General features: G+C 44.9%; 2 protein-coding genes across 5 annotated transcripts in view; both read right to left on the bottom strand.

Annotated features, from left to right (window-relative positions):
* 2810021J22Rik (RIKEN cDNA 2810021J22 gene) overlaps nt 1–4,004 on the bottom strand; it is a 24,046-nt gene extending 20,042 nt beyond the window's left edge. For 2 of the 3 annotated variants that reach the window (XM_030246292.1, XM_030246294.1), the window contains exon 1: nt 3,915–4,004. The gene's annotated coding sequence lies outside the window, so the exon portion shown is untranslated. Of the gene's footprint in view, nt 1–1,899; nt 1,922–3,914 lie in introns of those variants that run through there. The other variant, XM_030246293.1, reaches the window with a different exon arrangement.
* On the bottom strand, nt 2,531–17,326 carry Gm12258 (predicted gene 12258). 2 transcript variants are annotated; one of them, NM_001372582.1, is made up of 6 exons: nt 17,229–17,326; nt 15,786–15,842; nt 13,261–13,400; nt 10,102–10,228; nt 8,335–8,427; nt 2,531–6,252 (listed from the first exon to the last, which is right to left on the bottom strand). In NM_001372582.1, exons 4-6 carry the CDS (start codon nt 10,133–10,135, stop codon nt 4,604–4,606), a joined length of 1,776 nt encoding a protein of 591 aa, NP_001359511.1. In that variant the 5' UTR covers nt 10,136–10,228; nt 13,261–13,400; nt 15,786–15,842; nt 17,229–17,326; the 3' UTR covers nt 2,531–4,603. The 2 variants fall into 2 exon arrangements, with proteins under 2 accessions (NP_001359511.1, NP_001359510.1); NM_001372581.1 differs by lacking the exon at nt 13,261–13,400.

Raw genomic sequence — 17,326 nt, 5'->3', positions numbered from 1 at the left:
CTGAACCCTCCCTGATTGATCACTAATTGAGAAAATGTCTTACAGCTGGATCTCACGGAGGCACTTCTTCTTTGATGACTCTTGCTTGTGTCAATTTAACACACAAAACCAGCCAGTACAGTAGGGGCTGGAAATAAGAATGGAGGTCTAGAGACAAGAGGTCAGGACAGCCCAGGACAGGCCCCCTTTCTTCCCAAGGATAGAAGTGGGGATAGGAATGGCAGAGAGCCCCACTGAACATCTCCACATCCACGCCCCCCCCCATAAATGATTTAATGTACCCACAGACTGTGTGAAGACAACTGGTACTTGGCACATCTGTGGAAGGCAAGCCTCAGAGTTTGGAAACAGCACCAAATATGTGGCTTTGAAGCCCCATCTTCCTTTAGCCTTTCTTAGGTTTGTCTCCTCTTTGCTTTCAGCTTCCAAGATGTGAAAACATACCTCTGGCATGCCTCCCTCCACAATTACTGCCTTGCTATAAATGTAAAAGACAGTCAACCATCAATTGGATCTTTTGCAAACCTGCGGCAAAAATCAGTGTTTCTCCCTAAGTTGATTTCCTTGGGTGTTTTCTCACAGTAATGTAGATGGTGATCAACACTGGGAACACAGAATGTCTTCCTTTGTCTTTAACCAAGTAAGATAGATTTGGACTGAGTGGGAGAGCAGTACCCCAGTCAGCACACTTCCTCCAACAAGGCCACTCCCCCTAACCCTTCTAATCCTTCTAATCCTTTCAAGCAGTTTCACTCCCTGGACTAAGCATTCAAACATAGGAGCCGGTGGGAATCATTCTCATTCAAACCACCACAGAAGTCTTGGCTGTGCTACAGGCAAGGGAGACAGTGCTAGGGGAAAAGCTGGTTTCCCCTGCAGACCTCCTGGGGAAGAGGGTCAGGGACCAGGAGTAAAGGGAAGATTGACAGGTACTGGACAGGCAAGATGGGAACCTCTTAAGGCAGCCATTCTGAGGCAGTATTGGAGTTGACTCTGGCTACCCAGCAATGGGACTCCACATAGTCGAATGTCTGCTCAAGTAAAACTACCATGCCTTTCACTTAAGAAACATTTTCTTCAACTATATACTTTCTCCTCAATGTCTCCTCTAGCCCTCCTGTTCTAAACACAGAGCTCTAGCTCCAATCTTGCCCCCTTGAGCATTTTCCTTTATATACTAAGAAGTGCTGTTAAATACGATTTATGGGTGTTGTATCAGTGACTGTTTTAATATTCCACAAGTATATATTCTGCTTTGAATCTAAAATGCCACCGTGAATTTGGCAATGTTGTTTCCCCCTTTTGCCTCATCATTTCCCTTTTATATTTGCACATACGATAGTATTTATTTGACTGTCTAGTAGATCTAGAACAGGAACCTACTGGGGAGGTTGGCAGACATGGTGGCAGAGATGCTTAAGTCAAACCAATGAGTTACAGGTACAAGTGTGTGTGTACTGGGGAGGTTGGCAGACATGGTGGCAGAGATGCTTAAGTCAAACCAATGAGTTACAGGTACAAGTGTGTGTGTGTGTGTGTGTGTGTGTGTGTGTGCGCGCGCGCTCTCTCTCAAGTAGTGTATGGGTTGGAAGTGACTCCTTACACAGGCATCAAACTCAACACTGCCATTTCCTCCCAAGGGCTACAATTTTGTGCAAGCATCACAGTTCCAAGAATTCTTATGTTGCTTTGTAACTTGGTGACTATTTCCTACAGCCCAAGAGAAACACAATCCTGTAAGTAAATGGCCCCCTCCCAATGAAAACTCCCCTAGTTCTCACATCAGCTGTTCCAGTGGTTCTACACAACACTACAGATAATTTATGGGACCCACTAACAAAGGACCATTTGGAACCTGAAGCTCTGCCTCCACAGGTCAGTGTACAACGGAAGGCTTACTTCTTTCACGTCTCCATTTGTCTTTCTGGTACATTCTAAGCTATGTCATGGAACTCTCAACATTCTGTTGTAGCCTCCTACCAACTTTTTTTTTTTTTTTTTTTTTTTTTTGGTTTTTTTGAGACAGGGTTTCCCTGTACCCCTGGCTGTCCTGGAATTCACTTTGTAGACCAGGCTGGCCTCGAACTCAGAAATCCTCCTGTCTCTGCCTCCCGAGTGCTGGGATTAAAGGCGTGCACCACCATGCCCGGCTGCCTCCTACCAACTTTTAAGACAGTTGTATATTAATTCACTGTAATGCTTACAGGATATATCTTTCATCACATTCCATGTTACACGGCAAGTATTTTATCTAATCTCAGCATATCACATTGAGACAGGTTCAATTTTTTTAAATGGAAATTAAGGAAATCTCAGTTACAGAGCCTTTGCTGCGGATACTCACACCTATGCTGATGCCCATTTCAAGGTGTGAGAAAGAAACCTGCCTGAGAGTGGAAGGGGATGGGCACTACAGTCCCAACAGTCCAAAATCAACTCACATGCTGGCAGTGAGCCAAGGTCCTTCTCGTGTATAAACTCTTCACTGTAAATACTTTCCCTATCAGATGCAGAGGCCCACTCGGAGATGTCATGTTAGAAAAACAGTTATCTTTATTTACTTGAGGCTGTAATAACTGTCATACACATTTAGATGTGCTACACGACTAAGGAAGTATCTAATACAACTGTGTGAGGCTAGAGGACGTGAACAGGCCAGAATGGCCCCAAATGCGGGAAATATCAATGTATATCGCAAGTCCCTTCCACCGAGTTTCATCATGGAACATGATTGATATGATATAAGCCATACATACATGAGTTATTATCCAACATAGTGTAGGCTGTTCAGCTGTATCCCTATATGTGCCATTGGCCACTGAAACTCTACTTACATCACAAATGTCCCCAGATGGAGACTGAGGCCCACTGATAGGCAGTCTCTCCGACACTCCTCTCCTGGTGTGCAGATTTTTAAAAACAACTGGAATATGAGATTTAACATTTCTCTCCAAAACCTTAATATACAGATTCCATAGTGACAACTTTCCCAGATCAAGGATTTTTGAAACCTTTTTTATTAGGTTTCACACATTAACGGAATGGGCACTTCATGCTGTTTAATGGAGGATCCCGCTGGGAACGCACTCAGGATTTATGCAAGTTTTATCAAGATTTCTTCTGCCCCACAAAGCATCATGAGAATGCTGGGTGGCAACAAGGTTCTCTCTCCTGAGAATTTTCTAACAAGACAATCATCTATTTGTCTCAACCACCTTTGAAAGTGAACGAATGGCTGTGGGCCTGAGTATTACAAGATCTCTCTTTATACACTTTCAAGATGGCAGAAACGCAGGAGGACCAGAGCTCTGGACAACACATATGCCTAAGCCACAGTGCCCTTCTATACACGGCTCCCAAACATGCTAGAGGTTATCTACACTCAGGCCAACTACGGATGGCTGCCAGGTAGAGTCTGTTTTAAGATTTGGGACAGTGGGATAGAAATGAATACAGCACACGCATTTGTATTCTACTAGGAGGTTAGTACAGATCTAACAGGAATGGACCGCACACACAGGCTGCGAGTGCAGGGAAGGCAGCACAGCTTGGTGAGCACACGGCTCCCTGCCTCCTGGACTTCTGGCCCTTGTAGGAATTTGTGCTGCACTTCTTAGAAACATTTCTCACATCATTACCTGTTTTACAGTGTCTCCAAATGTAACCTGAGGGCGTATTTATGTGACTCTTTCAGATACAGTGACTACACTGGCAGGAGTGAAGGTATATTTCTCACGTTATTCATGTGCTTCCGACAGACATTCAGAGAGGTCTGCCTACTGAAAGAAGCATTTCCGTGTAGACTGCTCTCTTAGGGTTCCTCAACAGTGCAAGTTCTTTAATGTGGAGACTTGTCACCTCTCCAAGGGTTCTCTGCATACCTTATACTCACCAATGTAGATATGGTTACTCACCTATGTGACTTCTTCCACATACAGCAACAGATGGCTTATGGTTGAAATATTTTCTACCATATTTACAGTCATAGGGTTTCTCAGTTTTGAGTTTTCAGGTGGACACGGAGGTTTGTCTCGAGTGTTTTCTGCACATAAACAACATTCATAGAGATGTCCCCATGTGCCTTCTTTGGTATGCAGTGAAGAATGACCTATGGTTGAAGGATTTTCTGCTGAATTCACAGGGTTCCTTTTAGGGTGTGAACTGCCTAATGACTGAGGAGATATGGCATGTGGAGAAAGGCTTTTCTACATACATTATGCCCAACTGTATATTTTTATATTACAGCCAACTGTATGTATTTGAATGAACAAGTTGGATCTTATGGTTGAGACATTTTTTACATTTATATGTTCTTAAGGTTTCTCATGTTTGTGAGTTCTCTGATCTATCTTTGGCTGAGATATTTTCTTAGTTTTTAATTATAAAGGTCTGTCACCTGTATGACTTCTCAGATGAGTGAACCCGCTTGACAGCTGCCAGGCCTTCCCACATACATAGCACTGACAGTTTCTCACCACTGAAGCCCTAGTGGGCAGAGGATTAGTGGTACAGAGTTGCTGTAGACCAACTCTTCCCACTCCGAGGGGTGAGTTCTCTGAGGGACACAGGCATGAACTAGCTTCAAGGCTCATCCACATACATTTCACTGATAGTGTTTCTCACCGGAGTGAGTTCTCTGATGCCTAGTGAGGTGGAATTTCAAACTAAATGACTTCCTACATTGCTTACACTCATAGGGTTTCTCACTGGTGTGGATTTTCTTATGTGTGTAGAGGCTTGGACTCTGCTTGTAACTTTTGCCACACACGATACACTCATAGGGCTTCTCACTTGTGTGAGTTCTCTTGTGTGCATGAAGGTGGGAATTTTGCTTAAAGGATTTCCCACAGACGTCACACTCATAGGGCTTCTCGCCTGAGTGAGTTCTCTGGTGCACAGTGAGGTAGGACTTGAGAATGAACGACTTCCTACATTCTTTACACTCGTAGGGCTTCTCGCCTGTGTGGATTCTTATGTGTGTGTAGAGACTCGTCCTCTGCTTGAAGCTCTTCCCGCACGTATCACACGCAAAGGGTTTCTCCCCCGTGTGAATCCGCTGATGGACAACAAGAAATGACTTCAGTCTAAAAGACTTCCCGCACTCTTGGCAGTCATATGGCTTCTCACCTGTGTGGGTCCTCTGATGTGCGTGTAGGTGGGCTCGCTTGTAAAAGGCTTTTCCACACACATTACACACATAGCGTTTCTCCTGCGTGGGAGCTGGCTGGCTCACCACGAGCTTCGACTGCTGACAGTCTTCACATTCATAGGGTTTCTCAGCTCCCGAGGGTGAGTAGACATGTGGTGTGTGACTAAAGGTTTTGCCACATGCACTACATTCATACACTCTCTCATATCTGTGAGGTGTCTCCAGCTGATGGAGGTCTGACTTCCTAACTGTTTTCCCAGCTAGACTGAACTCGTGGGTCTCCTCATGCTTGAGAGGGTTCTGCTCAACGCTACAATTTAATTTTGAGCACTCGGTCTTTCCACACACAATCCTTCCGTCACCTATGATTTTCTGCTGAACGCTTTTTCCTGACTTTGGACGAATGTATTTCTCATCACCATTACATGTATAAAGTTCTTCTCCCGCACGCAAGCTCTGGTGTTTTGGGAGTTTCGGTTGTATATTGAGTATTGGCTCACAATTACTACCTTTATAACATCTCTTTTCTTTGTGCATTTTTAAATGCTGTGTGAGATGGGAATTTTTACAGAATAACTTCCCACACACTTTGCATTCAAAAGTTTGTACCTGTGCCCGAGTCTCCCCTTTGGCAGGAAGAGCTAACTTTTCTAACTCTTTCCTGTAGTCTCTCAACTTACTGGAGGGATTGCTCATAGGGAATGCTTTTTGCAACCACACTGGCTTCACGTGGAAAGCTTCACTGGGCCCACAGTACTGAACATGCTGTTCTTCACATTCAGTACTGCGATACAGACTAAGAGGCTCAGGAAGTCTGGGGGACACCCTGGTTACATCAGGAAGGCCAAGTTCCTTTCTAGCCTGCATCTCACTGGGCTCCCTAGGGAGAAGCATACGGTCCCGCATATTAAGTGGCCCAGGGCTCATTCCAGAAGACGTGCTGTTCTTTATGGCCAGATCTAAAACACGGTGTGAGCTACTCAATGCTTTTCCTGCTGGAGCCCTCTCAGCTGACACGCTGCTCTTGGCAATTACCAGACTGCATCTGCGTATCTTTTGGCTGTCTTGACTGACCTCATTCCGGTCATCCACATTCTGCATATCTAGAAGGAAATGAAGAAATGGAAGGTTTTCTGGTTAGTACCCATATACAGCAAATGTAGTATTCTTGTCTGTTATCTAAGGAAGAATTTCTTGACAAAACGATACAGACACCTCCAGTGATTTTCAAATACTAATGATCTCGCTTCATATGAGGTAGTATGAATTATGTTTGTTTGTTTGTTTTTTGTTTTTTCGAGACAGGGTTTCTCTGTGTAGCCCTGACTGTCCTGGAACTCACTTTGTAGACCAGGCTGGCTTCGAACTCAGAAATCCGCCTGCCTCTGCCTCCCGAGTGCTGGGCGGAGTATGGATTCTTAATACTCCTAATTTAATCTGAATTAAATATAGCACATATAAAAACTGCAAAATTTGGTCCTAGAAGGCAAGGTGTACCCACAATACTGGAGATGTGAGATTGCCGCACAGGTCTGACATTAACAACTGGCATTTTCCCAGCTGTGTAAATGCATACGTGCTGACTCATAAAATCACGCTGCTCCACGTCTTTATTTGGGCTTTAGAATTTTGACTTGTTAAACTTTCAAAACGAATGGACTTTCCTGCATAAATTCATTACATATGTTGAATTAGAGTGATCTTCACAGAGAAAACTAGACGGCTACTTACTTAGTACAATCCCTATGCACACATCCTAAGCACACGAAATCTGAGCCCAGAAACAACCATTTGACCTTCAAGTCTAAGGTCTCCTCGGTGCCACACTAAGCCCCACATGCACCCCATCTTTGAGGTATGCTCGGTGCTCCTCAGGATCACAAATTCTACCTTCATATACATGACTTCATTTTCTTATATTCGTATCAGTCTTAGTGGGCTGCCTAGAGAACTATGTTTGCAGCATTGGTTTCAAACTATTAATATCAAAACTGGGTTCTTAACGAGATAACAAGCACTCCTGAGAGTTCACGTCCACCTACACATTGCATACTAGGTTTAGAAATCAGTGATCTACAATTTAAACCAAAAGAAAGTAGTAATCTTAAGATTCCATGTTCTTGAGACGTGAACGATTTTTCTTCTTCTTTCATTCAGGGAAGACTCTGGGGGAAGGGTGATGGTCCCTTTAATTCCAACATTTCTGCTTCTCAACACACCGGAGTTCTTTAGCCTGTTGATAAACTTGTTGATTCACCAATGTTTGTTCCAGAGAATCATACAAGCATACAAGTGGGATATGCTCAAAACAAGCTATAAAGACGAGGAAAGGACAAATAAGAACTTCAGTCGAACACTCTCCACCATAAGGAAGTGTAATCATGCCTGTGAAGATGGAATAGACCAACAAACACATCTAAGAACAACCACAGATTGAACAGAATTTGTTTAGCTTAAGGAAACAAAAAGCCGTAATCAGACCCGGGGAATGAAACTGATATGTGAAGGTCTGAACTGGGTTTGCTAAGCCTAACATAATAGGTGTCAAAAGCAGCAAGAGCGGTATGGTGGCCAGTCTTGGTTGTCAACTTGACTCTAGCTGGAGTCAACTAAACCCAAGTGGCTGCACATATCCACGAGGGGTTTTCTTGATTAAATCATTTGAAGTGGGAAGGCCTACCCTAAATCTCAGGCAAACTTTCTGGTGGCCTAAATGAAAGGTCATGGAAGCAGAGAGCCTCTGCGTTTTTGCCTACGTGCCCTTCCTCTCATTGGCAAGTGCATCTGTCCTGCTGCTGAGGTGCTACTTCACTGGGCTACAGGAGTCCAATGGATGCTGAAGACAGCTGCTTTCTAGGATCCTTCGGGATTCCAGGACCACATTGGTGCTGCTGAGACATCCGTCCCACTGACTGAACAACTACCAAATTCTCTCTATTGGGATAGTCTTTTTTGGATCACCTGGACTACAGCCTGTAATCCACTCTAATAAATCCCATGCGTAGTATGTGTGTGTGTGTTCTTCCTGTTCCTTTAAGAAATCCTAATATAAGTGGCATGCATTTCCATGAGAAAGCTTTCCCTGCAGCCTGGATACACTGACTGTTGGATGAGTGAGCTCAACACAGCCACCAATTCATGAGCTCCCTCAACCTGGCATCTTTGTCCAGGGTGCAGTCACTGACCTGGGAGGCTCTGGTCTGGGGCATCGTCTTCCTTCCATGGCTCAGCTTCTTTCTCCAACTTCAGGATCAACTCAGGTTTGGCATCACACTGATCTATTTAATAGGAAATACTGTATAAGTTTTGGCTAACTGCTAAGTCAGGTACATTAAATAATGACGAGACACTGGGTGGGAGAGACAGCTTGGAGGTTATGAACACTGGTTGCTCTTGCAGAACACTTGGGTCTTCTAATTCCAGCACCTAGATGGAGGTTTACAACTGTTTCCAAGTTCAGTCCCAGGGGAACCAATGCCTTCTGGTGGCCTCCAAAGGCGCTGCACTCATAACACAGACATGTACACGCAGGCAAAACACCCGTACACATAAAATTAACATATATATTATTATGGGCTTTGGGGGGTGACAGGACCAGTGAGAATATTTTATAGGAGCTTTAAGAGTATCCACAGATTTAATTCAAACAGATCAATCCCTATGGTGTAATACATTCAACTATGAAATGTATAAAATAAGACTGGAAAGATGGCTCAGCAGTCAAGACAGAGTGCTTCTCTTGCAGAGACCAGAGTCCAGTCCTAAACAGTAACATCAGGCTGATCAAGGATGGTGAGCCTTTTGCCACACACCTTTGATAAGATGAGGTGAGAGAAGAGCAATAGAACAGAAGCAGTAAGTTTGAAAACGGAGAGACAGAGAAGGATAAAACACCAAAGCAGAAGTTAGTACAAAGAAAGAATATTAGTGAGGGCCTACAGGTAAAAGCTCATCAAACACAGAAACCAAAGAGCTGTGACAGGAAAGGGTGTGTGTGTGTGTGTGTGTGTGTGTGTGTGTGTGTGTGTGTGTGTGGATTGTTTATAGAGTCTCTATGTAGCTTTGGCTGGCCTGGACTCACCAGGTAGACCAGGCTGGCCTCGAACTCACAAGAAATCTGTCTGTCTCTGCCTATCACAGGTGTATATGACTATGCCATATACACAGGAAGAGTTTTTTTTTTTTTTTTTAAGTAAACACAAAACTTTAGCTTCCTCTGCTCAATGTGACAGTGTGATGCTCTCTCTGTCCTTTCCTGCTTCTCACAGAATGAACCGCTCAGGCTACTCTACTCAGTGAGGCAGAGGGAAGGAGAGCTGCTCCCTGAGCCTAATGCTGTACGGCTGGGGAGGCAGGACATCATCAAATGTAGAACCATAATGAGCCTGTTAAAAATACAAACGGGCTGGATGTGGTGGCGCACACCTTTAATCCCAGCACCCAGGAGGAAGAGGTAGTTGGCTCTCTGTGAGTTCAAGTCCAGCCCGATCTACACAGTGAGTTCCAGGACAGCCAGGGATATGTAGAGATCCTACCTCAACAGACAGACAGACAAACAAACAAACACCAAATAGGGGCCTGGAGAAATGGCTCAGTCATCAAGACTATTTGTTGCTGTTCACAGAGGACCTAGGTTCAATCGTCAGCCACATGGTGGCTAACAACTCTGTAGTTCCAGCCCCAGAGGATCCAATGTCTTCTTTCTGACTTCTTTGGGCGCTGCATGCACATGATGCACGTACATATATGGAAGAGAAATAGCCGTACGTATACAAATAAAGTAAACCGTAAGGAAACATGAACACCGGAAGACTGAGCTCAGTGCTGGCTGCTTACCTGTACTGCACAAGACCCAGTTCAGTCACTAGCACAGAAAACTATCCTTAGAAGCGGCTCCTGTATTTGCCAAAAAGGAACACGCTTCTAATAGCACTCCAGGGATTTTCACTCACTCAAGGACAGCAGGCTGCTGTAGGTCTCCAGCATCACGTCCCTGTAGAGCTTCCTCTGACTGTCATCCAGGTCCTGCCACTCATCCCAGGTGAAGTCCACAGACACATCCTCAAATGACACCAACCCCTGTAATGAGACATTTCTCCTCAACCCAAGCCTTCAGCCTTAGGTCAGAGACAGGAATGTAGGAGGCCACTCCTCTCCGGAAGGAAAATCATCTGCAAAATGCCTTACAAACATACTAAGTTAATTAGGATGAGATACAAAAGGCAGAAAAACCAATGCAAGCAAGTAATAATGTTTGGTTTCCCACTTAAATGCATCTGACTCCGACAACTACAATACCAAGGAGTCAGTGTTGTCCGTAAGTTATGTATAAAGTGCAGTCGTATATATGTTTAAAAGAACTGCTAGATCCAACAGAAGTAACTATCAGTAGCATCCTAGGAGGCGATATATTAACAAACAGAAGCCAGTGAAAACTGGTTAGCTCAACACCTTGACATTCTGAAAGTCGCCCCATGAAAGGAGAAAGAGGGGGGCCCTAAGAGGGGAAGAATCACTCCAGTTTCCAGACTGGGAAATACACTACTGCACTAAGAACGCAGACTGGAAGCCGTGCAATGTGGCAAGTTCCACAGATCCCACCTCCAGAAGGCTAAGGCATGGGGACCAAGAGTTGGAGGCCAGACAGTGATGTACTGGCAGAGGTTCAAATAAGGATTTGGGAACTTATTGCAAAAGGAAATGCAAAGAAAGACCAGAAAAGAAAAAGAATAGGGTTTTCATTAGTTTCTTTGGTCTTTTGTTAAGATGCCAGTTTGTTCCAAGCTCTAGGCAAGTGAGTGGGAACCGATGCTTTACGTGACATGAAAGAAGGGGGTGCTTGTGGGAAGGAATCAACTGATCCTTTTCTCCTGTGGTTTTGCTAACCGGTAACATCTCTGTTTTCCCATAATTCACTTCCTAATTTCTTTTGGAACACAGGCAAATTAAGGTGGCATGCACACACCCAGGACATAATACACACTTCCATTCTCTCACTTCCCCAGTCAAGACTAGTTGACACTGCCTAAGGAGATACATGCTCTGCCATCTCTGATGGCCTTTTTGAGCTGGTACCTAGTACCTGGTTTAGACAAGAAGCAGCATTTGAGAGTTGTGAATGGGAAAGAGGGAAAGGGCTGCTTGTTCTCTGAGCATGATACATAAGAAAAGCTTTGATTCACTATCACCAAACTATTCACTAAGACCGAACTTCTTGGGAAACACAATGAGAAGTTCCTAAAGAAGAGACATGAGCTTGGAGACTAATGGCCCAGGAGCTATCAGGGTGCGGAGTCAGAGCCTCATCTAGGGAAGTGTCCAGTGTTCAGGGTTAAGGCCATTCACCAAATCTGCCAAAGACTCCAAGACTGTAAGAAGATGGTGCATCTCGAGGGTCGCCCCTTTGGCTTATTACCATCTGCTATACTGTAATGTGCAGGGTAGGCTGAAGCAAGAGTAGTCATAATGGGTATTAAATGAATTCCTGCCATTATTTTGAGACACAAGGTAGTAAGCACAATATGCTAAAAAGAGAGTACCATGGATATGCTGGCATACACGTGGCCACCGTATAAGGAAACATCTGCAGAAGTGACATGCCACCTCTGACTACCTTTTGCAGCTGGCACTTGGTTTTCTATTTTTTTCCCCTCACTGATCAACAAATTCCAAGAAGGCGCCTCTGAGAAGTGATTGTGGCCACAGATGGGATAGGCACCTTGCTTATGGAACATCACCCAAGTTGGAGATGTTGCTTACCAAAACATAACCTATACCCCAGATTGTGACACCCAAGAAACCAGAAAACATCAGTTAAAGACCCAGTCCTGAGGCTGGACCAGGGAACACTGCACACAGATATTGGCACATGCACACTGAACTGAGTTTCCGGCTCTCACTGACGGGATACAAGCAAGACGGAACTGTTCTTCTCATTTTCACTGAGACGAGACCTTTCTAAAAGGAAGTTGAGTCAATAAACACACAACTATAACACAAGCTGAGAAACTGAATTCAAACTTCAAAATTAGGTCCAAAGTCCAAGAAAGAACATCACAAAAAGACTCAGTCACAAGCCGGGCGTGGTGGCACATGCCTTTAATCCCAGCACTTGGGAGGCAGAGGCAGGCGGATTTCTGAGTTCTAGGCCAGCCTGGTCTACAAAGTGAGTTCCAGGACAGCCAGGGCTACCCTGTCTCGAAAAACCAACCAACCAAACAAACAAACAAAAAGGAACACCCAAACAAACAAACAAAAACAAAAAGAGTCAGTCACTTTTAAAAGATGTTTACTTCCTGAGGCTTAGAGAGATGGCTCAGCTGTTAAAAGCTCCGACTGCTCTTCCAGAGGTCCTGAGTTCAATTCCCAGCACTCACATGGTGGCTCACAAACCATCTGTAATGGAGACCTGACACCCTCTTCTGGTGTGTTTGAAAAACAGCTACAGTATACTTGTATAAATATAATAAATCAATCTTTTAAAAAATGTTTACTTCCTAATTATATACCTAAGAACTTAAAAAATTAGCATCCAAAATATTTGCCTGATACATATGAACATACACAGAATTGTTCCTGGAAAGTGATTTACCATAGCCACATCCCCAGCCATAAGCAAACCTGTTCTAGAATAGAAATAATCTACATAGCTAGTCTTCATTTCTATAACTGGTTGTATATGGGTATATGTGAGTGCAATATGTATGTAATATATGTATGTATGTACGTATGTATGCATGCATGCATTAGTTCTATTACTAATTCATTTTTCCCCAGCTTTCAGCAAATGTCTCAGCAGACCTTGCTTCTTTGCTAGGAGAGTAAAGATATAGTCATAACTTGAAGTATCTGGAATATTTGTAGTCCTGCCTGACAGGGTTGGCTTGGCTACAACAGGGCGTAGTTCTACGAGAGATGCCCTCAGGGACCTCTTGTACTCTTAGACATGCTCTTCCTTTCAGGGTTTGAATATGGAATGTTCCCTGCAGGCTCACTCTTGTCAGCAGGTCATATAAAGTGTGTGGCGCAACTTTGAAGGCTGTGGAAGGTTTGGGAGGCTGAGTCTGGCTGGTAGAAGTAGACTAGAAAGGGGGTGTCTTGGAAGGTTATACCTGCCCTGGTTCCCACTTCTCTCTCAGGTTCCAGGTCTGCCACGGTGTGAACAGCGACTCCTCTTCACACTCTCACCTCCACTGACGGAGCCACTCCCATCTGCCATCATTGCCATGACAGCCATGAAGGACTGATACCTCTGAAACAATGAACCAAAATAAATTTTTCCTCTCCTAAGTGGTTTCTTTCTGGTATTTGGTCACAGCAAGACAAAAGTCATTAACAGCCTCCCTTACCTCCACTGAAGACTAATCTAAGCTCCTCTTGGTAATCAAGATGACTCTCAGCCAAACCAGCACTGTAGCTCCTTCCCACCTACTGCCTCGGAGTCATAAGGAGCAAAGTGCTCACGATAAAATCAGTCCCTCCAGCTGAGCAGACTCAAGGTTGTGGCTCCTTCTCAATACAAGTCAGCTAGGCCCGTGGAGCGTGAGGTCATGGGGAAGGGAAATGAACAATGGTCCCAGCAGCTGGGTGTGGTGGTGCACACATGTATGCCCAGCATCTGGGAAGCAGAGGTAAGTGGTTTGTGAGTTCAAGACCAGCATGGTTTACAGTGCAAGGTCCAGGCCAACTAGGGTTCCATAGTGAGGCCATGTCTTTAAAAAGGCCACACTGCTAAGTACTTTACGTATAGAGTCCTCTGATGACATTTAATAGGAGACACAATTACCTTTATCTCTTTCTACCATCCAGACAGCGTGTCAACCCTCCTGTTCCCAAGTGTGTTTGGTCTCAAGTTTTGAGTCCAGTGTTCCTTCTAAGCTACTGACTATGAGCCTGAACTACTGTGTAGGTTGGGCCAGTGCAGGCAAGAGTGCACGGTACTCTTCTCGCCTCTGCCTGCTGATTCCTAGACTCTGGCTTCTGTCTATGGGAAACGGCAGGGAACTTGTTGAGCCTGTAGAGAATCTTGTCCCAACCATGGAGGGGCTGAAATTTACTTGTTCATGTTTCCTGTGTTTAAAAAAATTATGTCCAGACACTTTTGAGCAAGGAATAGATTTTGCATGACCTACAAACTCCATGGAAGCAGTGAAGTGGAATTCATGAACAAGCTATGTACACTGTTCAGATCTGTGCTTCTGTTTCCCTTATGCTCTGTGGAGCGTTCTCATGACTCTATAATTAAATGGTGACCCACTGCCTTCTGTTTTCTCATCTCAAGTCCTTCACCATGCCTGCCTGTTGGCAGTATGGCTCATCAGCACTGGGCATCACCAGTGAGGAAACAGACCTTCCCTTCCAGTCTGGTAGAGATGGGAAGTTCCAATGTGAGTAAGAAAGTACCCATTTGTCTCTAGGCAACCATGCTCCCTCCCCATTCACTCATCACAGGCTGCCACTGGCTCAAGAATGAACAACAAACAAAGCCAGCTGGATTGCAGCAAATAACGTTAGACCTCAGGGAGCAGAGGAGGGAAAGCTGGGAAGGGAGTAAAAGAGAAGGGTCCAGAAAAAACAATCCCCCTTTCAGTGCAGTCATCAAGGACACAGGTAGGCTGGTACTAAGACCATATCCAAGGAACCACTGGAGGATGTGATTTCTGTTTTGACAAGGGGGGGCTTGACTTTGCAGATCAACATATGATCTGAAAGCTGATCGAGGGGTCAACACTACAGAGACATAGTTACCAAACTCCAACCAAAGTGCTGGACCCCAGAAGCCCTCTCAGATGGAATGAGTGGGGGAACTGAGTGGAACAAAGGCATAAGCTAAGCTATGATAAGGAGAAAAAGAAGTCAGAACAGAGGTGAAGAAAGCAGCAGTCACTCCCGGGCAGAAACCAAAACGCAGACCTTGGGGGGGTGGGGGGGAGAGAAGACGACGGGCGGAACTTTGCAGCATGGCGGAAGACGTTAAGTAAGGCAGCTGGCAGAGAAGTGTTCTCATTCAACTGTGATGAGGTGTTGAGAATCTGAACCAAGAGTCCAGTGAGTAGGAAAAAAAATGTAAACGGTAAAGACAAGTTATTACTAAAACATGCATGGACACTGTCACGATCTGCATATACACACAAGCAGAGAAAAATGCAGGGGAAGAAATGGAGGCCCTGCAGGACAATGTCTCCATATATTCTGGGCCTCATCTGACATAGGCGGCGTCTCCCAGAAGCTGTCTGGAACTATACAACTTTAACCAGCAAAGGAAAGTCCTTTAAACAGCTCTGAGTCCCAGCACTCGTGAACTGACACTGTGGAATGCTGTGTTTGTCTCCAGGCTGGGAATGAAGCTCCAGCCACATCACGCACGTCCATGGAGCCTACTTAGACGTCACAGAACATGTCAAGTTGGCACCTTCTCTTTGAGTCAACCTAAACCCTAAGACAGATCTGTGTCACCATGTCAGGGGAAACAGAGACCCATCTGCATGTGACTCTATCGTTCTCCAAAATGTGGCTCTGTCAACATATCCAGTGCTATCATCTGCAGGTCTCTATCTTACATTAACTTTATTCTTCCCTTCCAATTGTCAAAAGTCCTAAGACACAATGTAAAACAAGACATAACTATACAACGTACCTCAGATGTATCCATTGTCTTAACTCTTTCAGATCTGAGAGGACCATCAAACCACAGCTGGAAGAGAAGGCCAACAGAGAACAACTCACTAGATAATTCCAGTGTGCAAAGACAGTCACCAAGGGTGAAAAGCTACAAGACAACAAAAACTGCCACAATATTGCTGAAGGAGTACCATTCATTTTATTAAACGGTGGAGAATCATCAGTTATGCACAGGGTGATGGAAATATTTGCTGCTTGTCATTTCAGAACAACTTAGTTATTCTGAAATAAATCATGCAATGTTTTAAGGATGGGTGTTTAATGAACATTACTGAGTCACGGAAATTAAACTATAGAAAAATACTTAAGCCACACTGCTTAGCTTCCTGTCAGTGAGGTACAGTTTAGTACAAACACACATGGTACTTACTACACCATTAGCATACTGAGTAACACTCAGAAAACTAGTTTGACATATTTAAATTTTGTAGGAAAAATGTCTCATCCAATCAGGATGGTTTTCTCCCAAGACTACATCAGAAAAACTGAACACTGAGTGTGTATTTACTGCAGGACTTCAGGAGTGATGCTTCGCCATGGCTGGTCTCCCAGCTGTCAGGCCTTGGTGTAGCTCCCTCCCACAAATTCCCTTGCTCTCATCAGTGCAGCTACAATAGATGTGACCTGTACAGTTTTTAAAACGAGTTTTCTCAGGGGAACTGGCTGAGTCGACCACTTTTTCTACAGTTTGCCTCTACGCCGTTTTAAAAAAAAGAGTAGTAAGGCTCTTCTGAACACTCGAAGTAAAACTACCATAGGCTCCAAAGGAGCTGAAACCACAGGAAGACAGATGTGTTCCTCCATGAGCTATTGCTGTGTCATAGCTTTTCCCTCCAGACACAACAGGTCCCCACTGCCACGGAGGAGTAGAGATGCTCTTGATGATGAAGCAAGTACGCAGTAATGGCTATGTCTGTGTTAACTGTGGTCCAGCTGATTAGCACCCCAAAAGTCAGAAGCCCCTCACCTAGGTAGGGTTCCAGCTATCGCTTCCTTCTCAGCCCCCCCCACCCCGCCCCCCAGCTTCTCCAACCCTCGTCAATTGGTCAAAGGACTGACTTCTCAAATGCCTGCCTTCCTCTCTGATGAAGCCCTCACAATAAAAGATGACAGTGACAGTGTGCAAAGTCCTTATGAACTGCAGCGTGGGGACACACACTTGATCACCCGGTGGAGGGAGAGGTAAGTTCAGGAGCCACAGGAGATGGATGCAGGAATCAGGGCCCAATTAGGGGGCCCTGGGGCAGGACCAGGCTGAGCACAGCTTCATGGAGAGAGACAGGCGGTAAGCTCAGACCCGCGCAGGTTCCCAGCCTCGCACTGTCTGCACGCATAACAGCCGAGGGGATAAGGGCCGACCGCAGCCTGCTCCTGCCGATTCCCCAGAAGCTGCACTCACCTCGGTGCCAGATGTCAGCCTCCCGGTGCCTTTCACCGAAATACAGCGTAGAACCAAATAGCCAGGGGCGGACCTCGGCGGAAACCGGAAGCAACAAG

This window comes from Mus musculus, chromosome 11, assembly GCF_000001635.26.
Source record: "Mus musculus strain C57BL/6J chromosome 11, GRCm38.p6 C57BL/6J".
Lineage (NCBI taxonomy): Eukaryota > Metazoa > Chordata > Mammalia > Rodentia > Muridae > Mus > Mus musculus.
The sequence above is the reverse complement of the archived record's forward strand: the minus strand, read 5'-3'. Positions and strand labels throughout refer to the sequence as shown.